The sequence below is a fragment of the Ambystoma mexicanum genome, chromosome 14 (genome assembly GCF_040938575.1).
Source record: "Ambystoma mexicanum isolate Mex_15411 chromosome 14, UKY_AmexF1_1, whole genome shotgun sequence".
In the NCBI taxonomy this organism is placed as follows: Eukaryota; Metazoa; Chordata; class Amphibia; order Caudata; family Ambystomatidae; genus Ambystoma; species Ambystoma mexicanum.
Genome location: NC_090940.1, coordinates 510,112,091 through 510,136,856, shown reverse-complemented (window position 1 = coordinate 510,136,856; position 24,766 = coordinate 510,112,091). Strand labels below are relative to the sequence as shown.

At 46.9% G+C, this 24,766-nt stretch overlaps 1 protein-coding gene across 1 annotated transcript in view; it reads right to left on the bottom strand.

Moving 5' to 3' along the window:
• ITPK1 (inositol-tetrakisphosphate 1-kinase) overlaps positions 1-24,766 on the bottom strand; it is an 830,437-nt gene that overhangs the window by 101,735 nt on the left and 703,936 nt on the right. Inside the window, exon 7 of the mRNA XM_069637740.1 lies at positions 10,689-10,729. Coding sequence (XP_069493841.1) covers positions 10,689-10,729 — 41 coding nt within the window. The remainder of the gene's footprint in view (positions 1-10,688; positions 10,730-24,766) is intronic.

Below are 24,766 nucleotides of genomic sequence, written 5' to 3'. Positions count from 1 at the left end.
AGTGCTCGGCACTTAGCAGGGAGATGGGCACGTGTTCACCTCCATGCAAAACCCAAATAAACCAAAAAAGGAGACCATTACACATTGAAACGTTTTTCTTGCAATGTATCAAGTTGTCGTTTCCATGATGCGCACTTACACCATTTTGTCTGACTCCACGTTTTCCGTGAGCAAGCTACGGGCGGGCCTGCATTAGCCAATGACTGAGGCAATCGCGTCATTGCAGGAGAAGAAGCCAGCGCTGAGTTTCACGTGCGAGATGCTTAGCCAGCCCTGGCTTTGAACTTTGCTACTTATAGTACTTACACCTTGTAGTGACGTCATGCAGGCAACACGTATCTAGGGCACCAATCATCCATGCGTCAGGCTGCTGGTCACCCACGCTGTGCCTGCCGCTACTCCGCAGGTGACTACTTCTCACTATGATGCATTGCTGCAAAGTTACAGAAATGATAACTCCCTGTTCTGTAAAACACCTGCTTTGGGGCTGTGCCCTTGCAAAGCAATGTTCTAAACCCACCCAGGGCACCAACTGCAGGTGCATCAAATTTCACCTAGGAACAGTGATGGAAAGTGGCACAGGGTCATCTGGGATTCCACCTCCTTGCGGGGTTGGGAGACTGATGGAAGTGCCAGAAGTGTGAGTGGCACTGTCTGCAGAGGTGGCATTCCTGCTGTGAGCAGTGATGGAAAGTGGCACAGGGTCATCTGGGATTCCACCTCCTTGCGGGGTTGGGAGACTGATGGAAGTGCCAGAAGTGTGAGTGGCACTGTCTGCAGAGGTGGCATTCCTGCTGTGAGCAGTGATGGAAAGTGGCACAGGGTCATCTGGGATTCCACCTCCTTGCGGGGTTGGCAGACTGATGGAAGTACCAGAAGTGTGAGTGGCACTGTCTGCAGAGGTGGCATTCCTGCTGTGAGCAGTGATGGAAAGTGGCACTGGGTCATCTGGGATTCCACCTCCTTGCGGGGTTGGCAGACTGATGGAAGTACCAGAAGTGTGAGTGGCACTGTCTGCAGAGGTGGCATTCCTGCTGTGAGCAGTGATGGAAAGTGGCACAGGGTCATCTGGGATTCCACCTCCTTGCGGGGTTGGGAGACTGATGGAAGTGCCAGAAGTGTGAGTGGCACTGTCTGCAGAGGTGGCATTCCTGCTGCGAGCAGTGATGGAAAGTGGCACAGGGTCATCTGGGATTCCACCTCCTTGCGGGGTTGGGAGACTGATGGAAGTGCCAGAAGTGTGAGTGGCACTGTCTGCAGAGGTGGCATTCCTGCTGTGAGCAGTGATGGAAATCAGGAAAAGATAATCATGGATCCCAGCTCCTGAGGGGTTGGGGGACGGGTGGAAGTGCCAGAAGCGAGTCGGGGCAGTCAAGCAATAGTTATTTGCACTGTCTGCAGAGGTGACATTTCTGCCCTGAGCCATGATGGAAATCTGAAAAGGGTAATCTTGGATTCCACTTCCTGTGGAATGGCGCGTCTGGTCTGAGCGAGGAGGGGTGGGACTGAGGGGCGAAGTCATGTGCAGTTTCAGCAGCACTACTCAGCAAGCAACATTAAACATTTCCTTGGTATTCAGGGAAGAATCAGTTCATTAGTTTTCATGTAAGTGCAACACTTCCCAAGAAACTAATCACATTTTGAGACACAACACAGTGTTTTCTTAGTAAAAGAAGCTATTTCTTTTAAAGTAAATGATTTAATAGTACTAACATTATAAAGTTGCTTTTTAAAGGGTCGCGCTAACAAAATTGGGCTCTCCTGAGTTTCTTGTTAACATCCTTGGGTATGCATATCAATACTAAAAACAGACTTCTATTTGTGAAGGTTGCATTTCCCTGGGCACAGGAGACCCTCTGTTTATTTTTAATACAATTGCATCTTGCCGCCAATTGTTCATTCACTCATCATTATACGATCATTTTGGGAAGGGAAAACTCCATCCGTTTCCTATTTCAGTTGCAAAATGCACCCACTTCCAGGATCACAGTTTCTGGGTTTCCAAACGCCATCTTTCCATGTAGAATAAGCATGACTTTTTCTTGGCTTTGCCAATCACATGCAAGGCCCAATAAGTACGTGGGTTTCTCCTTATTTGAAACAGCCTTATGATATGTGGCAGATGCGAAGGAAATACTGCCTTTTCAGTTTGGCATTCATCTCTGCATGTTTTCAATGCCCTGCAATGTTTAGTCCGAACGTGGCTAAATGCAGTTTCCTCCTTTTTTGGGCAATTTATATCCCATAAGAGATCCACAAGATTTTTGGGTTAGCGTCCAATCTGAATTTAGGCTGAGCCTAAACAGATGACCAAGTCTCATAATTGGGGTGGGTGGCTTGTTAGTGTATCTATGTAGCATCAGGCCATTGCAAGAATTCTGCTACCTTAGTTGGTTGGACTTATTTCTGGCCCGTCCCTTATAAAAGGGCTAATCATCCTGCATCCTGGGAAGCAAGAAGCCCCTCTTTTCGTTGTACTCCACTTCTGCTGATGCAGAATTGCCCATAAACCGAGCCATTTTTACCCTCACATACAAATCCTGAAGCTGTCCGAATGAGTATTTATGGGTACAAACACTTTACTGCAAGGTAGGATTGTTTTAAAAAATGAAATGATCACCAAGCCAGCCTGCAATAAGCACTTAGTGATTGAAGTATACAAACCCTTTAACGCAGCCATATTTGTAAAATATATCAAGATATGAATGTTCCCAACATGCTTTATGATTTTATGCACAGAAATCAGGAATCCTAATTTGTGCTATTTGTCCCACTGCCTTTTCTCAAAGGGGGTTATTCTAAAGAGTACAGTAGAAGTGTACCAGACTGTCTAGGTTAGAATTATGACCTTTCTGATTTGTTCAACAAAGCTTCTCACAGACAAAATAAAAGCTAAAGTAAAAAGTAGGTTTAATTCAGCAAGCCGTAAAACCGGCATTGTATATACACACAATTCATTGATCACTCATATAAAGTGATGCAAAGCATAAAAACAAACATTTCCTACGAGGATAGAACATGTTTATTCCAATAATTCATAACAATACAATATATTGGATCAAATTCATCCCTGTACAAACTTAGCCCCTTCAAAAACAGTCAACATAATCACCACAGCCAGATTTGAATCAATAACCAAAACAAGAGACTACAATACAGTGATATTAGATGTTAAATAATATGTTCCCAAACACAATCAGGGGATAGTTAATAAATATTTGTAACTTATCGCCCATGGTTTTCCTAAATTAATTCATATAGAATAGTATATGTGTTGTAAGGGTGTTGAAGAAGGAAGCTGGCACAAGGGTGGCATGTTATTGCAGCGGAAAAACCTTCACTAGCCCTATCTCTAAGAGTGTGTGTTCCCTCCCTCAAACTAACACTAAAGGACTTGTCAGAATGTCAGTCGAAATTAAAAGTCTACCGTCCTGTATCACAACCTACTTCTACCCTTTACACTACAAATTTGTCTCGGGAGGATAGCTCGGGGGCAACATGCTCGCCATAGAAGCAAGACGACACGGAGCACCACAGGTTCGATCCCCAGGTCTGCGCTTAGAAAGCTCTGAGTATTAAGCGTGTTACAAATAACATATCATATAATGATCATATCATATATCAAAGAATATTAAAATCCAACAGTAAGTTCCTTCTCCAGGAGAATGACTCCCTTCTTCTGGTATATGGGTGGCGTTCCTACAATGTCCTCTTAAAAAAAGCTACCCAGGGGAATGACTCCCTTCCCCTGGCTTGTAGCAATCGAACAGAAAGTTCTTTCCCCAGAAGAATGGCTCCCTTCTCCTGGTATACGGGTAGTGTTCCCAAAAGGTCTTCTTGTAACAAATGATAGGAGGAATGACTTCCTTCCCCTGGTTGGTAGTTGCAGCACTTTGTACAGTCAACTTCCTGGACCAGGAAAATGGCTCCTTTTCCTTGTTACTGGTCTGCACTCTCCAAGGCCAGGTTGAATGACTCCTTCCTCTGGTGTCTCTTCAGCATACTTGAAAGGATTCAGTTTTTTCACCAGAAGAATTACTTCCTTCTCCTGGTGTTTGAGAGTTCTTTTTCAACTTGATATTTTCTTTTGGCACTCTTTCACTTCATCAGTAAAGTCCCTATATTAGAGTCTCAGGCGCTTCTCTGGTGGTCAGTGCGTTTGTGTCTGCCACCGATACAAGGAAGATTTCCTCAGAATCACTCTTCTCTTCTGTTGCGGTCCCAGACCCTTGATGGCCCTCTGATAGGCCTTACGCTGGCCCCAGCATGAAGCAGAGACCTCTCTCCTCCCCCTGCGTCCCTACCGGTCCACCTGTGCTTCCAATCACCTTCTGATGCTTGCACAACGCTTGCCTCTCCAAGAACTTGGGTCAGTCCCCTTCCCATTTTCTGCAGCCGTCTGCTTAGTCACTGCATCTGCGGTGGCTCCACGTGTTGTGGCTTCTTGCAGTCTCAGCACTGTTCAAGGACCGTGCGGTCCAGTGCCTCCTCGAGGTAGTGCCGCTGCCTCCCCTGCTTCCCACTGGGCTCGGTCCTGCCGAGACAGGACCAGTCATGGACACCCTCAGCCACTCGCTCCCGTCCTCTGCAGCGCCCTTTCTTCAGGTCGAGTGAGGACTTTGAAATTCCCTAGTTCTCCAAAGCGGTTGGAAAATGAAGACCTCAAGTCCTCCTTCTCTTTCCACTTCATAGGTCTTACTATGCACCACAGCGTAACGTCAACATCTGTTGTCAATGGCTCCTTGGTGTTCCTCTTGCCTCCTATGAGCATCCTCTTCTCATTACTAACAGAGTCCGCATTCCTTATGTTCTCTGTGCTGTTCTTTGTCCTAGTATTTTCTGTCTTGTTGTACCACTGGCACTACAGAAATACATTGGTCTATTTTCAATATAGTGGTCTGAAATGGAGGGGGAGCTAAGGCATGTGCGGGTGTGATGTTATACAACAGGTTGTTAAGGTGGTCGTCCTTATCCACAGAGGGAGAGTCCCTCCCCATGGGTCCTCCTGCAATAAAACACCCCTGGGACGGATTATTAGGTAGCAGACACCCCCCTAGCCTCATGGAAAAGGGTTCCTCCTTGGGGAGAAGTGACGATATCTGGCAAATCTCGGTTGCACTTTTTAATTATTGGGATTGTGTTAAGATTTATCGATTTAAAAAAGTTAATCACTCCTTGGTAGCACGGGGGGGAGGGATCTATGCATCTCTATATGAATCAGAGAGGGCTAGACTGAATACAATTCTATATTGTGTGGCGCTTTAATCGGGGGAGGGGCGTATCAACTCCCCATGTTAAGGGTTGTGTTACACCCCGTGCAAAGATATAGGGTCAGGACCTGGGTGGTTGTTCCTATTTATTAACCAAATTAAGTTCGAGTACGCTCGAAATACTTCACAATAAGGGACATTATTAAGTGTTCTAAGCATGCATAAATATTAAGGGCCCCTTTTGAAATGCGCTCCAAGATCAACAAAACAATCATCATAAAATAATGCTCAGAAAGGAGGTCCTCGGCTCTTAAAGCAATGTCCCTGCTTCAAGACAATGTTCCCTGGCTCTGTGAGGCAGCAACAGTCCAGGTCGACCCATTGTACAGCGGCTGCAGCAGCATAAAATCGAGCAGATATGGAATACATGTCCCTGCTTCAAGACAATGTTCCCTGGCTCTGTGAGGCAGCAACAGTCCAGGTCGACCCATTGTACAGCGGCTGCAGCAGCATAAAATCGAGCAGATATGGAATACACGTAGCAGAGATATCTGGGAATAACCAAGGGCCAAGCACATGACTAATTAGCAGCATTGGTGTGACAGTAGGGCGGGAAAAGGGATGGATAAAAGACCTGCTGACTTTATATGCCTCACTATCCATGTATCCCATGTAGGGTCTGCGGCCTGATCATGTGCAACTCATGGCTACTGCCATTAAATCTGTAGCATTCGAAATCTAGACCTCCACAAATCGTTGCCTCTAGGAGAGCTGGCCCAAGGGAGATTCAGGAAGTAGGCATCTTGCTAACGTTTTTGAACTCTTTCCCCACCCTTCAACTGTTACGTTCTTTCACTGAAAAAGGATGCCATTAACCTGGAAAGTGTTTCAGTGTGTTCTTAAATGAGTACGATGTTGAAGGAACCCATGAGCTTAAACAAGGCGTTCCCTTTTACAATGGCACAATGTGGTCGAGTAACGTGGAATCAGCACAGTGGAATCAGCACAGTGGAATCAGCACATCGTATTAGATTCCGTGCACGCATGCTGGGACTTCCTTTTCTTGGTGGATATTAGCTTCATCTTTCGGGACACCCCAACAAAACTCCTCGGACCACTTTCCAACTGGTCCCTGGCCAACGTACCCAAAACTTTTTACAAACTTAAAAGATTTGTAAAAACTACAAAAAAATGCTCGTAAAGTAGTTGATGGTGCACCCCTTCATATTCTATTCACTCATTAAGGGGCCCGTGAACTGAATCTAAACACAGACTAACTAAATAAATTAGCTGATTCATTCTGCACCAGACCATATTTGGGTCCTGAAGAAGCTCTACGCTAGAAACACATGAGCAGTTCTCTTTTGGTGCTATGCAATAGATAGGGACAATTTACGTATCTAGATGAAGTGTTGGGCTCTAACTGCTTAGTGCAGAGTAGTTTTGGAGTGTACAGCAGGATCACACCCTCTTTAGCAACAAATGGCAGTTTTCGCTTCATTGAGCATAACACAGTTTTGCAAGAGCAAACTATCCCTATTTTGACAGCCTCCTAACTGTTGGGCGAGTGTGATTAAGTGCTGCTCTCAGAGAACATATTTATACACTATAATGCGGCCCCTCTTCAGGCCCAAAGTTTTACAAACACAATGACTTGGTTCTGGTTAAAAGCTTGCATGATTCACATTATCCAATTAACAGGACTTGGAAGGGAGATGGGATCCACACGCACTTGCAGAACAAAGGCCCATTATATTAGGCAAATCACTATGTCTTCTGGCCTCTGTAATTACTTAGTATTGACCCCACATTACTGACGTCCTAGAGAAGTACACTGATTCGGCTCAACATTGGACCCATTTTACCAAGTACACTGCTGAGACTATAGAATGTTCTGCGCCAGTTCTCAGGTCCGCGATGAGTGCCCTGCAGATCGGTGAGATGATCAAGTCTCATTGTTCCCCCTTTGCTTGTTAATCATACATTTAATTATGCTATTTGTTTTTCTTCACTCTACACAGTGCAGAGTATGTCTATGCCAGGCGGTTACAATGTTTTATTCTGTTAAATGTTAACACAACAGATTAGTTAGTTTTAGTGGGGGACAAGTGTGTTTGTCCTCCCCGCAACCTTTGTGCCACACCATTTTGTCCTGCTCAGTTGTCAGGGGACCCTTTCATTTATATGTCAGGTGCCCCCACCCCCCCCCCCATAATTTTCAGCAAAGTTACTCCGCTGTTTTTAGCAGACACATGCTTCATGTCAATACAGTGCTTTATCGAGGTTGTACTTTCTTAGATCAGCACTACTCAGATCGTAGGTGCAGTAGATAAATACCGCTAGGTCGTTAGTACATGCGCAGTAGCACATGTAAATCTGATTCAAACCTGGCCCAGTTCCTATAGCCTGCATTCAAATACACACGCTCATAAGTGAACTACTGCACTGAAGGTATGACTGAGGGCCTATCTAACAAATAACAGCCGTGAAAGGACATCCGATTGGTACAAAACACGCCAGCAAAGAACTAATAATTATGAATAAAAAATAAATTGACATCAAAATCAACAAAGAACCTGATTATTTATTAATGGACAATCAGCACAGGCCACACCACAGGGCGTTAAAACTCCCTTTGCTCTCCGATTGCACATAGAGACACAGTGCTAGCACTCAGCCAATGCACCGACACAGCTACAGAGCTGGAGCATCTCTACACGACCACGTAAATACAATGAGACTACTTTACAGAGCCAGCACTTCGTTCAGTCCCCATTCCCACATGCACACAGTTGCTGGTAAACTAGTTTTTCCGTATCAGCCATTAGTGAGTCGGACACTAGGTTCTTGTTCACGGCATCTAATACCTCAAGTTAACGCCAAGTGCTCTGGTCAGTAGATACACAGGGAACAATGGCTGCATTTAGGAAGCATTAAGTATTTTGCAGGCGGGTTATGTAGCAGTGTTTGGGCTGTTTTTTAGAAGCACTGTTGTAACTCATACAATTGGTGTTCTCAGTTCTACTTTTCCACGATATACTCACTTCTGATTGCTATGCCTGCTATTAAATTAACTTCTTTCACAATGGAACATAGACTAAGCACTGTATTTACACAAAATAGAGCCGATAATGTATACTCTCATGCTTTTCACGCAGTGGTATGTTTTGAAGGAGAGTAGAGAGCCTGTGAACTTGTCCCTAAGAGGATGGCATATACCTCACTAAGTCGGCCCTGTAGTCCACCTCATTATTACATTTAAAAATATATATATATATATATATTGGTTTAATTACAAACCTTTAAAATAATACACATCATAACAAACTCCATTCCCCGATCTTACTCAAGTATACACCTCTTAAAATAAAACCACGCTTAACCGATCCATTCTTAGGTATTGCTATATACACTCTTCTTTCTCTAAACCTCATAGTCAATAACATCTTAATAGGTTTTGCATACGTTTAGAGTCAATTAGGACTAGTCAGCCTATTTTCAATTGTCGCCAAAAAAGATGTTAGAGGCAATATTAATTTCATATCTATTACATTAAACATTTGTTGCCACCAGTCTTCGGCACAAAAGGACGGATGTATCACACTCCATGGGCCCAAGAATCTTGTTCTTTCCTTGCGTAGGTCACAGCAAAATAGCGCCAAGTGCTTTAGGGTTTCTTTCTCTTTAGCACAGCAGCGACACATTGGATTCAAGTTTGCATTAGACGACCATGCTCGCAAGTGTTCTTTTGTTTTAAAGGAATTTAACCAAAGTCCCATGAACAGCCTTCTGGTATGTGGATCAGGAAACAATTCTATATATTTTTGAGTATTGCCAAACGCCCGAGCTTCAGGTGGAGCGTCATTCATCATTTTTAATGCCACTGTCTGTGAACATATCTGCTCCCAGTCTGCACGCCAAATTTTTAGTTTTGCTGCATCTGGATTCTCATGGAGCATGTCAGGCTTAATATCGAATTCCGCCATCAGACATTCACATTGTTTAATGCCAATTATTAATATGCACTGCTTCTCCTGAAATGGGATGTAGGAAGCAGTTTACAATTGGAAACAGCACTGTGAAATAGAATATGAATAAAACACGTTTAAAAAATAAATAAAACACCATTAGTACCCGGCATGTGCGGCTGAACAGGAATACTGTGTGGTGATTGGCCCATTTGCGAGCCATACCACATGGTATTCCCATCCACGCCATGCGTGCCGGCTACTCTGTTCCAGGCGGGGGGCGTGGCAGCCCCTCAGCCAATGAGGAGGCTCGAAACAGGGCAATCCCCGCTCCGAGCCTCCCCATGGCTGGAGGCTTCCCCCGCTGGGGACTCGGGTAAGAATTTGGCCTGCCACCTCGTGGCTTATTGCCACAGTATTGTTGGGATTGAGGCAGGGTAAGGTCTGAAGTGACTTCTCCTTGATGCACATTGCCTTCTGACTTAATTAAATATTTTCCTGTAACCATCAAAGGAAGATTTTGCCAAAAGCGAGGACATTTGCAAATTCACCACAGCAACTTCTTTTCACAACAGATACATTTCTGTCAAGTTTTTAATCGGCCTTATTCCAGGAAGGGACTTGAAAAAACATGTCTTCAATTTGCACTGCGTTCTTACAGCTAGTGAGGAGTGGAGTTCCATTCAAGCAGAATGTGAATCTAAGCAAAGAAAGAGAGGGGCAAGAGGGATGCCATGGCTAGGAAAATGGTAACCCAAGAGATAGAAATGGAAACCAAGGGCAGGCAGAAGTTTCTACCAGAAGAGACTGAAGAGCACAGAAAGGTGAAATGAGACGAATAGGAATCTAGCAAAGGAGAATAAAGATCAAGACAGTATAAATAAGACAATGGAGAAGAGAATGTGGTGCAGCAGAGGAGAAATAAGGCAGAATACAGTAGAAGTGAACAGAGATATGATGAAGCATGTCGAGGTGATTGGGGATCTTGAACATGATCGTGGTTCTATAGGAGGATGATCTAAGCTACGCTGACAGCAGAGGCGACATGAAGGGGATAAAGGATGCAGGCAAAAGGAGCTCTCAAACAAGAGGCAATGAAATCAAGAGAAGAGAATAAACTCAATAAGTGGAGGGGCTGCTGGGGAAAAGCAGAGGAAAATAGAGCTTGGAAATAAAAATACATTTTGGTTAAAAAAAAGAAAAGTGGGGAAAGAAATCAAATGTTGTCAAACAGAATGGAGCACTTGGAAAAGAAAAAAGGTTTAAACACAAAGGAGATCTTAATGTAGGAGGATTTTGGGAAGGGCATCTTAGGATTTCAAAAAAAGATCTTTGGGTCGGCAAAGAACATCCAAGGGAAATAAACCTGTGAACAACTATGCAGCTCGAAGGGAGGAGAGCAAAGATCATGGAGAGACAAATTAGATACTGCAGCAAAAGAAGACTTCCGGCAGAAGAAAAAACATGGAGAAACATTGCTTTTTATTCAAGCCAATGCTCTTTCACTCACCTCATGAGAATTTGTGCCGTGTGCCACTCTTGTTTTACAAACTAAAAAAGAAAAGAAAAAACACACTAAATTATTGAAGCAGGCATACAAATGATTTCTACTAGTAGAACAGGTCGGTTTGTCAGTCCCAAGGGGAACCGAGGATGGAGGTGACATGGGCTGGAGTTAATGAGTCAATCGCCCACATATCTTTGTTTTACCACTGGAGGATAGAAGAATGCATAGATGGCAGAAGAGAAGTAGCATTCCTATCTACATCTAAGCGCTCATGATCGCTCTTTTCACTTGCACAGTTTGCCATTATTGCATCGTTGAGTACCAATGCTTTAACCAGTAATATTTGTTGCTTCTTTCACGGAATAATCGTCCTTCCCTAGAAAACCCTGGAGTCCCCGTAGTTTGGGTTGGGATGTCCATATCCAAGAGCCCCACAGTTGACGCCCCCTGTTATTATTGGGATGTCATACCAAAACGTCCTTTATTGCACAGCATGAATATAGCTGTAAAGTGCAGATTTGATCACCTTAAGTGGATGTGTAGCAGAAACAAAAGGACTTGGATTAAGATTATAGTTGCAAGGAGCGTACAGGAATCATTTTCATCGGACTGTTGCGGCAAACGAGAAATATATATCTAAGTACATTAAAAGCAAAAGGTAACAAAGTATAAAAGCTGTCCTCGATATTTAAAACCAGGCAAAGATCTTTCACATCTTTTTTCCTGACTGAGTCTCCTCTCCATGTAATTTTCGAGGTAGACACATTTTAAATTGTGCACAGTAGTTTTGCACTGACCAATATTGCAAAATGGTGCAGGCAAGTGATGCAAGTTACGAAATTGAAAATTTGTGATCTGTAAATATTTGGTCAATAAAATCCACATTTCCTATTGGTGTCGGAAAAAGCCTCATTTGTATGTGGTCTTTCCATTCCCTAACTGCTGGACAGGCTGAAAAATGATGGTTCAGAGGGTTGCAATCCATTCGAAACCTTCCCGCCTTGGAACCATTGGTGGCTTATATCCGACAAGAGCAAATCATTTGTGGGGTCTGTGTGGGATGGTCAAGATGAACAAGTTACTTTCTTACCTGGTAACGTTCTTTCGATGGGATGGTCCGACGACGTATTCCATATCTATGACATGTAATCACCACAGCTGTGCTGCTTCGGAAACTTTTTGGCGTCTGCGTCCTGCGTCGATGACGTCGATGCGCCGTCGTCGAGAACCTCCTCCAACGTCCGACGTCATCCGATGTGATAAGTAGGACGCACAACGCCCGTAGCCTCAGTTGTAGTTTTTTCCCCCAGAACGTGTGACATTAGTCAACTGCCAGTCAGACACAAAGCCTTGCGGAACGTAAGCTGCAATCGCAAAAGAAATTCTGCAGCGGGGAAGGCAGGGCGGGAGCGATATGGAATACGTCGTCGGACCATCCCATCGAAAGAACGTTACCAGGTAAGAAAGTAACTTGTTCTTCGAGGGGATTGGGTCCTCCGACGTATTCCATATCTATGACAGACTCCCAAAGCAGTACCAGAGCAAGGAGGAGGGAAAGAATTTAGAATCTAAATTTAGAATAGCCAATCAAATAGCAGAGCAAAGGACCGCCTTGCCAAAGGCCAGATCCTGTCCTCGGATGGAATCGAGGGAATAGTGACGTACAAATGTATGTACTGAAGCCCAGGTGGCTGCATCACAGATGTTGCGAATAGGAACACCCCTCTGCAGGGCAGTAGATGCAGCCATACCCCTGGTAGAATGGGCCCGCAAGCCAGCCGGTGGGTCCTTACCCGCCAAGCGGTAACACTCTGAGATGGGCAAAATAATCCAGCGAGACAAAGTCTGTTTCGTCACAGCTTGCCCCAAACGCTTTCCAGCGTAACCAATAAAGAGTTGATCGTCCACTCTGACCCGGGACATGCGTGAAACATAAAAGCTTAAAGCTCTCCTAGGATCAAGCCTATGGAGCCTCTCCTCTTCCTTACCAGGATGCGGAGGAGGATAGAATGCCGGAAGAACAACCTTCTGGGCCAAATGAAATTCTGTCACTACCTTCGGAAGAAAAGAAGGACGAACTCCAAGGACAACCCTGTCCTTGTGAAATACAGTGAAGGGTGGCTTAACTGAAAGTGCCTGTAACTCACTCACTCTGCGAGCGGAAGTAACCGCAACTAAAAACACAGTTTTCAGAGTTAACAGCCTCAAAGGGCAAGAATGTAAAGGCTCAAACGGAGCACCCATAAGAAACTTAAGAACAAGGTTTAAATCCCAACCGGGCACCAGGAAAGGTGACGGAGGGAACACATTAGTGAGCCCTTTCAGAAACTGTGAAATTAAAGGGATTTTAAAGTAAGAACACTCTTCAGACGAGCGCTTAAAGATGGACAGCGCCGCCAGGTAACCTTTAATGGTACCCACTTGCAAGCCCCTGTGGGCCAAAGAAAGTAAAAAGGCCAGAACCATGGGGATGTCACATGCAAAAGGATCCACATTCTGAACTCTGCACCAGTCGCAGAACTTACGCCAATGGTACAGAGACTTTGTTGCTGGCCTTCGGGCCGAAAGCAACACCTCCATCACGTCTTCAGGGAGGTCCCAATCCTTATACCTCAACCTTTCAGAAGCCAAGCGTGAAGGTTGAGGGATATGACCTCTGGATGGAGAACCTGACCCCCCCCTCCCGTGAGAGCAGATCGTCTCGGTAGGGAAGACGACGTGGAGGGCAGATGGACAAGTCGAGAAGGTCCGGGTACCACGTCCTCCGAGCCCACGCCGGAGCAATGAGGATCATCCGGGAACCGAACTTCCGTAACCTCCGCAGCACTTGCGGGATGACGGGGACTGGAGGAAACGCGTACAGCAGTGGGAATGACCACTCCACCACGAACGCGTCTCCTAAGGCTCCTTTTGGAGGAAATTCCCGCGAGCAAAACCTTTCGCACTTCCGGTTGACACCGGAGGCGAAGAGATACACTTGAGGGGTCCCCCAAAGGACGAAGATCTCCAGGAGAATCTCCTGAGCCAACTCCCACTCGTGAGAGATCGCGCTCTGCCTGCTCAGAGCGTCCGCCGTCACGTTTTCGTCTCCGGCCAGATGAACTGCCGAGATCGAAACTTCCTGCTGGATGGCCCAGAACTCGAGCTGCATTGCCTCCCTGCACAGAGGAAGTGACCCTGCCCCCCCCTTTTTGTTGAGGTAGTGCATGGCCACTGTGTTGCCCGTCAGGATCAGGACACTCTTTCCTCGCACAGTCGGCAGAAAAGCCTTCAGGGCTAGCCTGACGGCCCTCAGCTCCAACAGATTGATATGGAGTCTGGACTCCGACGGAGACCAATGACCGCTGACTGTCAGCCCGTTGGCATGAGCTCCCCATCCCGTGAGGGATGCATCCGTCACGATCGTCACCTCCGGCCAGGGAAGCCAAAATGGAGCCCCCTTCATCAAGTTGCCTTCGACGGCCCACCACAGAAGGTCCCGGGTGACCGAGGGCGGCACCTGAACCGGGTCCGACATCCTGCCGGAGGACTGCGACCATTGCGTCATGAGTGCCCACTACAAAGATCTCATCCGCAGGCTAGCCTCTGGCACCAGAAGAATGCAGGATGCCATGAGGCCGAGCAACCTCAAGAACTCGAACGCTGGGAGCGTCTGGGCATGCTGAAACTTGTGCACCATCTGCTGAATGTGAAGAGCCCTCACCTGGGGAGGAAAACACTGCCCCAGGGAAGTGTCGAGCACTGCTCCGAAGTACTGGAGCCGCTGTGTTGGAGTCAAATGGGACTTCTTTAAATTGAGGGAGAAGCCCAGCCTGTGAAGGGAGTGGCAGGTGACGGACAGATGATCCAGGACTTGCTCGGGAGAGATCCCCCTGATCAACCAATCGTCCAGGTAGGGGTAGACGTGAATCCCCCCTTGCCTGAGGTGAAAACCCTCGGGGTGGAGGTCAATCCGAATGGCAGGACCCGAAACTGAAAGTGCGAGTCGCCAACCGCGAACCTCAGGTACTACTTGTGCTTGGGATGGATCGGCACTTGGAAGTAAGCATCCTTGAGGTCGACTGACACCAACCAGTCCTGAAGCTGAAGGGCCTGGAGGACTTGAGAGAGAGTAACCATCTTGAGCTTGTCCTTCCTGAGGAGTTTGTTCAAACCGCGGAAGTCCATGATGGGTCTCAATCCCCAGTCTTTCTTCGAAATCAAAAAATAAGGGGAATACCATCCCTTGTTCCTCTCCGCTACAGGCACCAGTTCTATGGCGCCTTTCTCCAGCAGGGCTTGAATTTCCTGCGCAAGGAGCGGATCCGGACTCTGCAAAGAGGTTCCCCGGTGGATTGTCGCGAGGCCTGTGCCGAAAGGGAAGACAGTAGCCGTGGGTTATGATCTCCAGAACCCACACATCTGAAGTAATGGCTTGCCACTCTACAAGATGCTGCGCCAGCCTTCCCCAACCGGCGAACCATGGGACATGGCCTCATGACTGAGTGGGAGCGGCTGCGGCGTTACCTGAGGGCAAAGAGGCAACTGCCCGAGCGGCCTTCGCACCACGGGTACCCTGTCGTCCACCTCTGGTACCCCTGTGCTGGCCTCTTTGACTGCCAGCTCCTCTCGCTTTACTGAAGGACGAGTAATAGCGAAAGGAACCACCCCTCCACTGCTGTCCCCTAGGACGAAAAGGCGGAGGTTGGCGAACTGCAGCGCCCAACGACTTTTCTGCAGCTTTTGAGGTCTGCAACCTCTCAAGGCTCTCGTCAGCCTTGCTGACAAAAAGGTGTTCACCGTCAAAGGGCATGTTGAGGAGCCGGGACTGCACATCAGGAGCAAATCCCCGACTTCCGCAACCACGCAAACCTGCGTATCACGGTGCTCGCCGCCATGGACCTACTGACGCATTCAGCTAAGTCCAAACCCGACTGAACGGACTCACACATGGCATCCTTACCATCCTGGACCATAGCAAGGAAACCATCCCGTTCGTCCCCTTCGGGAATATGTTCAGCCGCTAACGCAACACAGTTCCACAGAGTGTGTGTGAAACGAGACAAGGCACAAATGGAGTTGGCCGCCTGAAGCGCCATACCACCAGAAGAAAACACTTTCTTCGCCCAGCCATCATAACGTTTGTCGTCCCTATCAGGAGGGATGGTAGGGTACGACGCCTGCTTTGCCGGGGCCGTGGCCGCCTGCACCAGCAAACTCTCCGGAGTGGGGTGCCTGGTCAAGTAGCAGGGGTCGCTACTGGCTGGACGGTATTTTTGCGACAAGGATCTGCCCACCGCCGGGAGACTCTCTGGAGCAGTCCAAGCCGCCGCCACCCTTCTCTGTAAAGCCATATGGAACGGCAGTACCGGGTCAGTTGGGGGACCAACATCAAGGATGTCCGTTAGATCATCCTGCACAAACTCCCCTGGGGGAGCAGACAATCCCAAGTACTCAGAAACCCTAGCCATAAGGCGCCGGTACGAGGAATCGGCATGAGAGCCAGGCTCAGGCCTACAAAACTCCACCTCCGGAGAGGTGTCCAGTCCACTGGCATCATGCAGTGACTGCCTCAAATCGTCAAACTGACTATGGCCCGAGACAATTTCATCTGGAACCTGACTAGGAACCAGACCATCAGAATCGTCATCCGCCTCTGAAATATATTCCAGGTGGCGAAAAGAAGGCACCCGAGAGTGCTTGCTCTTAACCAGAGCCTTCCTAGGGGGTTCCCCCGTGCCACAGGGTACCTCCGACACGAAAGGCGTCGATGGCGTCGAGCGAATCGGCGCCGGCGTCGAGAGAACAGGCATCGGCGCCGAGAGGATCGGTGTCGAGGAAATCGGCGCCGACGTCAGATGCAGCGCCGCCAGCATGGGCGGCGTCGACACAGCCCTTGAAGCCGGAGCCCCGAGTGTGTCCTTCGACGACCTGAGCGTCGACGGCTTCGACGACTTCCTCGGAGCCGGAGCCTCGAGAAAGCCGGTCGACGCCCTCGACGCCTCAGACGTCGATGTCTTCCTCGAAGACCTCACAGGTGCACACGGTCTCGAATGCGTCGAGGACCGGGACCTGGAACGGGTACGTCGAGAAAGAGTCTCCTTGTCCGAACGGGACCTCTCCCGTGACTCGTGCCGACCACTCTTGCGAGCGGTGTCTCTCGACCTCTCACGACCGACCCCACTCGGGGGCGCGGACGGCTTAGTACCCTGCAACTCGAGAATTGCCAGCATTTTCTTCCCGAAGGAAGCCCATTCCTCCGGCGTCGCACGGCTGGTGGGGTAAGCGACGTGCTGGGCAGAGTCCTCCGAAGAGGACCTGGAAGACGACCGGTGTCGGCGCTTCCGAGAATGCCTCGAAGAGGCTGAGGAGTGGTGAGACCGACTCTTAGAAGGAGACCCACGAGACTTCCGACGATGACGCGGAGAGTCACCCCTCGAATCATCCGTCGAAAGCCCTGCAGACTTCGACTTCCGGGGCTTGGACACCCGACCTACCGACAACTTCTTCTTACGTTCGCATAAGGCTTTGGATGTGAGCGACTGGCAGTCGATACAGTAATCCGTGTCGTGGGTCTCCCCGAGGCACCAGAGGCAGGCGTCGTGCGAGTCCGTCACCGACATCTTGGACCCACACTCCCCGCACTTCTTGAAGCCCGGACACAGGGTCAAAGACGAAGTAGAAGACATCTTCACACGAAGGATTTTCACAAAAACGAACAGGTTCGAAGAACCCAGAAGAACAGAACTCCAAAGAGTCGAGGCGTTAACCGAGAATCACGAAGCAACACGTTCGCGGAAAAAACGGAACTGAGGCTACGGGCGTCGTGCGTCCTACTTATCACATCGGATGACGTCGGAGGAGGTCCTCGACGACGGCGCATCAACGTCATCGACGCAGGACGCAGACGCCGAAAAAAGTTTCCGAAGCAGCACAGCTGTGGTGATTACATGTCAGATATGGAATACGTGGGAGGACCCAATCCCCTCGAAATACAAGTATTGTCTTAAGCAGATGAAATGGCAGTCCTTTTGTCAAATCCGGGGGCAGTGTGGTGTGTTGCTGAAGGATACGTTTGAGGAGGTGAAAGGTAGCCCAACTTACAGGGGTACCCACACCAGATTAAAGTTCACCCATCTAGGGAATTAAGGCCAAGAGTCTTTATCTTGCAAGGATAACAAGTTTAATCTGTACAGAACTGAGGATGGTCGGGGGAGGGGGGTGTGCAAAGAACTCTGCTCCCCGACCAGCATTCTGTCCCTCTTCCGTGGCTGGCTCCTGGAGACTGCTGCCAAGCAGGAGCCTTATATACTGTTTGACTTGATCACTGGATCCTGGCATGGCGCATCAAAAACTGTGCTTCCCTTACAAGGGATGCTGCAGTCTTCCTTCCTGCATGGCTGGGTTTCAGTTTGGGTCATACTACTTAGCATATTGCTAGCTATGTAAGAATGCATTGTAGCTCCTGTTTATCATCATGTTGCTATATTATAAACATTTATACATAAACACACCTTCCCGCCATACTCTCCACACTTCACTCAATATACTCATTTTATCGGGTCCAGTAATTCCCCTTAAAACCATATTTTCAAATAACGTTGCATTGTGTGCATGAGCATGTACACTGCCTTATTCTCAGTCTGCATGGGCTTTTGATGGACAGGAAACAGCTGCTCAGCCACTTTGTGTGCTCTGCCAGAGCTAGCAAACACCAGGCAATTCATGTAGTCTATTTTTAGCACAGGCTGCATTCCTTTTGGCACAAAGCATTCTGCTCTTTAACGTGCTTTGAGAAAAACTAAATACAATTTAACATTTTTACAAATTCATTCAGCTAATCGCCATTTACACCTTATATTTAAATACTAACTACCTTCATTTACTGCCTGGCCACGTCTGTGTGTGATTATGTTTGCATGAAAAAAGCTTTCTCAGTGCTCTAGTGCTTAGAGAAGTCTTGCATAATTGTAAAGCGCTTGGGGGTGCAGGAAGAAGCTAGCTCCTCCCCAACAGAGGTGGAGAGGCTGTCAGGACATACATTCAATTGGGACAAGACAGAGGTGTTCCCTCTGCACTTCTTGTGACATGGGGATTTTTCTTCGTGAAATCGCAAATGGGCTGAAGTGGGGGTGAAGTATCTGGGGGTGCATATTATACGAGACCAGTGACAAATTGTGGAATTCACAATGAATTAGGTGGGTGAAAAATGTATGATTGATATTCGGAAGTGGGAAAGGTTGACCATGTGAATATGGGACAAGGTGAATGCAAATAAAATGGTGGTATTGCCATGGATTTTGTATGTCATGCAATCGCTGCCACTACAGCATTCTAAGAGTAATTGCCGCACAAAATTGATAGGGTCTTCCAGAATGTTTCGTGTGGTGTTGGTAAACATCCAAAAATTCCATGATTCATTCTGCTCTGCAGTGTCAGGGATGGGGGTTGGTTACCTGGACTTTGGAAAGTACCACAAAGGGTTTCTACTTAAAAAGCCAGCTCAATATTTCACATTGGAGGAAGACGCGTCGCCACTCTGGTTGAGAATAGAAAAGAATGCATGCAGGCCATATGCACCGAGTAATCTGTACTTGTTGAGGAAGTTGCTGAATGTGAAAAATAAGTTAAGTTGACTCCTGTTAATACTAAGGCAGCACGAAAAGGACAACCCCTCCAGGAAGATGAGCCATTGTAGGGGCATTGCTGAGGTTGTTTTATGGCGGCACTGAGAGATGTAGCCGCCGCTTTGGAGGTCCGCAGCTTCTCCAAACTTTCATCCGCCTTGCTGCCAAACAACCTTGAGCCGTCAAAAGGCATATTAAGAATTCTGGATTGCACATCTGGTGCAAAACCAGACTTTCTTAACCACGCAAATCTACGTAGCACCGTGCTAGTTGCCATGGACCTACTGATACTGTCAGCTGTGTCCAAATCTGATTGAAGGCATTCTCCCGAAGCCTCCTTTCCATCACTTATTATGGCTAGAAAGCCATCACGCTCTTCACCTTCTGGGATGTGTTCAGCTGCCACTGACATGCAGGGGTACATTGTGGATGATGTTTGGGGAGTTACTTTGTGTTGTGGAAGTGAGGGGTGGATGTGTGTGTTTTTGTGTCTTATGTCTTGTTTTATGGTGTTATGTTTGTTGGTTGCATATCTATGGGATATTGGATTTATATTTGCTGGTTATTTCATATTTCAGAAACTTTTGTAAATGACTTTGACATGACAGGATTTTACGGTTATGACCCACTGTATTTCAGAAGTTTGAGTTTTGTCCATGATTGTTGATTTTATGTGAAAACTGATTAATGTTTTTTTTTAAAAAAAAACTTCCTTCCACCACTCTTCAGTTTTCCTCACATACAGTCTTGGCTCTAACCAGTCCACAACCAGCTCTCCCAAATATTGATTGTTTCTGCTGTAGCATCTTGTGAATAGGCTATGAAACCTATTTTGGTTACATTTTCAATTTTTCAGGAATAAATAGTCCATGTGAAATAACATAAGTGAGGGCCACATCATGATGCAAGCACCCAAAATACATGAGTATGCATGAATTAACCTGCACAGGTCCAAACAAATTATTATTGCATCCACATAACGAATTCAGAATATGACCATTGTGTGCTTTTTCAAACAGTAAATGTGAAATCCTTCTAGCAACAATAGATTGACTTTGATGTTTTCTGAAGGAACAGATTTTTCACTTGACAGGTGTAAACATTTGGAACCAGGCTTGCCCGTACATTGGTATTGTGGAACCTTGTAGTACTTGTCCCCTGAAAACATTTTCTTGAACATAATGGCCTTCCTTCTTTGAGGTTTACCTGCTTTAGTCCATAGGTCCAAGGTACACAATACCATCTATTTGCTTTTGTATATACCTTAAATTAAATACTACCTGTAATCGTTTTTATCACTCCCTTCTTACTAGTGTTTATTTACAAACTATGCATGCGTTTTAACCTTTAATGTAAACAATGTTGTTAAAACCTGTATCAGTAGTTAGATCACATGAAAGCCCTTATGTCTGCCCAGTTCCTTAGATAGCTGCACTTGCCTCTGTTATAGAATAAACAGCATAACTCATGAACTATAAAACTATTCAGGATTTTTAGTGCATGTTGTGTTATCCGCTGGATCAAGGGTCTGCAACCTTTGGCATTCCAGATGTTTTGGACAACTCCTATCATCCTTAACCAGTACAGTCACTGTTGAGGGATCATGGTAGTCATGAGATGGAGGTTACAGACCCTTTCACGAATAACTCCTGTTTGTTGCTGAATTATTTATAGTTTCCATATATTAGGTGAAAAACATCAGCTGGATTTTCCTGTTCCCATTCAAGACCGCACAATACTTTAAGTGGACTTATAAAGTTCTTCTGTCCCATCAATCAACAATACTTTAACATTAAAATCTCTTCATAATTTTCTTCACATTTGGGTTACTGAGAAATCTTATAAAACTTGCTTATAGAGCACGACAGTGAATTACATACCGCTGGCTTTAGTTGGGACTTCTTCATAGAGGCCATGTACACCAGAAAAAGTAAATGGCACATCACAGATCCTGACATATCACACGTTTCTTCGGACAAACAGGAAAGTCCTTGCATCAGTCTGATAGTACAAGTCCCAACAAAACATTAACATAGGTACAGGTCAAAATGCAGGTATTCCGTATACAGAAATAAATCATTCATAAAAATGTGTTTACGAGTCAGGAACCCATCTCAGCCAAGGGGCCTGCCAACGGGATTCCCAGAGCCAGTCCTGCCCCAGAAGCGGGGTGCAGGAGTTGGGAGGACCTAAGCCCTGTCTCTTCCACATGTGCCTGCATGTTTGAAGCAAGTACAGCATCTTCCTGCCCCATACCTGTTTTGCACAATGCTGGTCAGTCATTTTCTGTTTAACAGAGAACTATGTTAGCCAGCAGAGCTACAAGCAAGCAACCCAAGATAGAGCGAGACAGCAAGGAACTGCAGGACCGTGTAGTGGTCCACATCTCAAATTGGCAATACAGAGGCTCTACAAAACAAGAACTGCTTTTAGCACAACCGCGCAACAGTTCACATCACAAATAAAATATCCAGACACTCCATACATTCTTGCCATTAATTGGAGACACAGTTTATACAAACTGCTGCCATTACCCAAGAGGAAGAGAATAAACTCAATATGCTAAAATGAACTTTATTCAGAGCAGGTCGCAAATACAAAACACTTGAGGGCCCGCATATGAAGAGGGGGCTGTGCTTAGTTCTGGTTTTATTTGTTTCAATGTCAATAACCCCACCCCTAGAGACAAGTGAGCCAGTGGGCAGCCCTTGGAACCAGTGCACTGGGGGACCAATGGCAGGGACCGAGGGAAGATAAAAAGGAACACGAAAGTGGCCATGTGGGTTGGTTGGGTGAGGTCAAGAGAGGAGAAAGATCAAGAGATCAGGCTGAGGAAGGACGGAGCAGAGGAGAGTGGAGGAGAATTGTGGAAGGAGTGTGAAAGGGGAGGTATTGGTTGGTGGGAGGAAGTCGTTCTTGGGTTTAAGTGCATGTATGCTGTGCGATTGGAAGTGACGGAGGCAATGAATTGCCATCTGGTAGGGTGTATCAGCCCTGGCTTCTTTAATTGTGGAGGTCGTATTATCTGGGAAGAAGCGGACCACCTTCCCCTGCAGCTGGGGTTGAAACGACTTGAGTGCCCAGAACACTGCCTGGAGCTCTAACACATTGATGTGAAGTTCCTTGTCGTCCTGTAGCCAGAGGCCTCGGCATGGAGTTGACCTGTCGGCACCCCAACCCTCCAGAGATGCGGCAATAGTAAAGGTGATCAGCCGGTGGGTGAAAGGGGGAACTATAAGGAAGGCATGGTATCAAAGCAAGAGAGACAAGTGATCACAGTTCAAGGGTGTTTATTACACTGTAAAATGGTTTAGATAAACGGCTAATCTAAACCTAAATGTAAGATGGGAGCAAACTACGACCATCAAAAAATAATACTGTCCAAGTGGAGTCTAGTCAAATATAAAGGGCCTATAATAAAAAATAATATTGACAACCGTAACCACTATGCTACAAAATAGCTTGGGATAATGTTCTCAAGTAAAGGAAAGACGTATTCACAAAAAGATGAGTCAGGATGTTATGGCCACGGTCTCCCTTCCCCACGTTTTTAGCACGGGACAAGGCGGGAAAGCACAGCACACTCCTGGGCTTCTCTGGTACAAGCTTACAGTTCCTTTTCTATATATCAGGGCCGCCTGTGCCCAAGTCCCTTCTCATGCAAAGTCTCTTGCTTCAGAGGGCCTGATCTAACTTTCACAGCAGGCGATTACTCTTCACCCTAGGATCTCCCTAAACTGGGGTCCGAATTTCCTTTCAGCGTCAGCCTCCTAAAGCACTTGTCAATTTAAACAGACTTCCGAAGGGCAATCTCGTCTCACTGGGTCACTCTGTTAGCCTATGGCAAGTGCAGGCTTCACAAAGTCACAGTTTGCACAGCGTTCACCTCAGCCGGGCGCAAACACCAGTTTCACAACTCCCTCAGTCGGGTTCACACTTTCCATAGTTCACAATTTCTAAATCTAATCAGAAAGCGGGTGTTCCCCTCCCCTAGATTTCTTTTGGCATCCCTCCGTCAGGTTCACATGTGCCACAGTTCATATCTCAACAAAACGTCATTCTAGACCACTTAGGTTCTTCCCTTTATCCAAGTCTGGGTGCTGGGCCCAAGTCAGGCTTCGCACATTTCTTTCATCACAATGTCCTAGGGGGTGTTAGGGTTCACCCCAATTCGCAGGCATCCCTCAGCTGAGTTCACGTCTGCCTACACAACATGTCAAAGACTTTCGACTGTACAAGGGGGTTTGGTTTGACCCACGTTTGACTACCTTGACACCTCACGGCAACTTCCCCTAAGGCCTCTGGGTACTTGTTTCTCCTGGTTCAGGCGAGGGGGCGCCAGCCAGAGACCTTCGAATGAGCGCCCACGTGGTGCCGGACCACAATCTTTGGTGCCAGTTTCTCTTACAAAGGTTCAGTCATCAGGGTCTCCCTCCACCGGGTATGGACTCTCTCACAAAGTTCACAAGGGTCTCCCCTCTGCCGGGCTCGGACTCCTCTCACAAAGTTCATAAAGAAGACTTTCCTCTGCCGTGCTCAAGTCTCCTCACAGTTTTCAAAAAGGGTTTTGGGACTTCCAGTCCCAGAATGTGCTGTCAGGATTTTGCTCCCACTTCTTAGCTCCCCAAAACGTCATTGGGAGCTGCAGAAGCTAAAAGGGGATATTCTGCTGGGTCAGGGTCACTTTCACTGACCCTCAGAGACCTCAGAGACCTGGGTTTGCCTTATTGGCCCAGGGAAGTCTTGCTGTGGGTACCACCAGGCAACTCCAGCTGCCCCTGGTCTTGCCTTCTGGAGGTACAGCTCCCTCTCCAAAGTGCAGTTTCCTCTGAATTCACAGGGCCAGGGTCAGGCAGGTTTCCCCTCCTCCTGGTCTCCCATGGTCTCTGCAGCTCTTTTGGTCCTTGTCTGGCTTTGTGCACCTTCAAGAATACCTGACTCGCTCAAAGTGTGATTTCCTGCCCCGCCTTTTATACTTCCTGGGAGTGATGATTTGGTTCAGGTGTGCATGGTTGGAATGGAATGCCCGACTTTGCCTGTTCTCGTTAGTGGGTCATACATAGGAATCAATGGTCCAGGGATTCCGATGGGTAATCCTCAACCCGCCTTGTTGCTTCCTCTTCTTCACAGTATTTGAAGGATAGGGTGAATGAAGGGAATTCTGGGAAATGTAGCGAGTTGCAGATTTTGGGAGAAAGTCGGCTGAATGATTATTAAAAGTTTTGTTAACAAGAAAACAGGGTATATGGGGTTTGAAATGTTCCACTGAAGAGGAGGGAAGGTTGTCAGAAAGAGGGGGGGAACAAAGGGGGGAGGAGGTTGGGCAGATGGGCCGTTGTGGATAAATGGGTTTTCGCTTGCCTTTTCGTAAAGGAAAGCACTGCGGTAGGGTGGGACTGTGGTGGCAATATCCTATAAAGACTCAGGTAGGGGTGTATTGCAGAAAAGGTGATATCACGTCTCACCCAAGGGTGT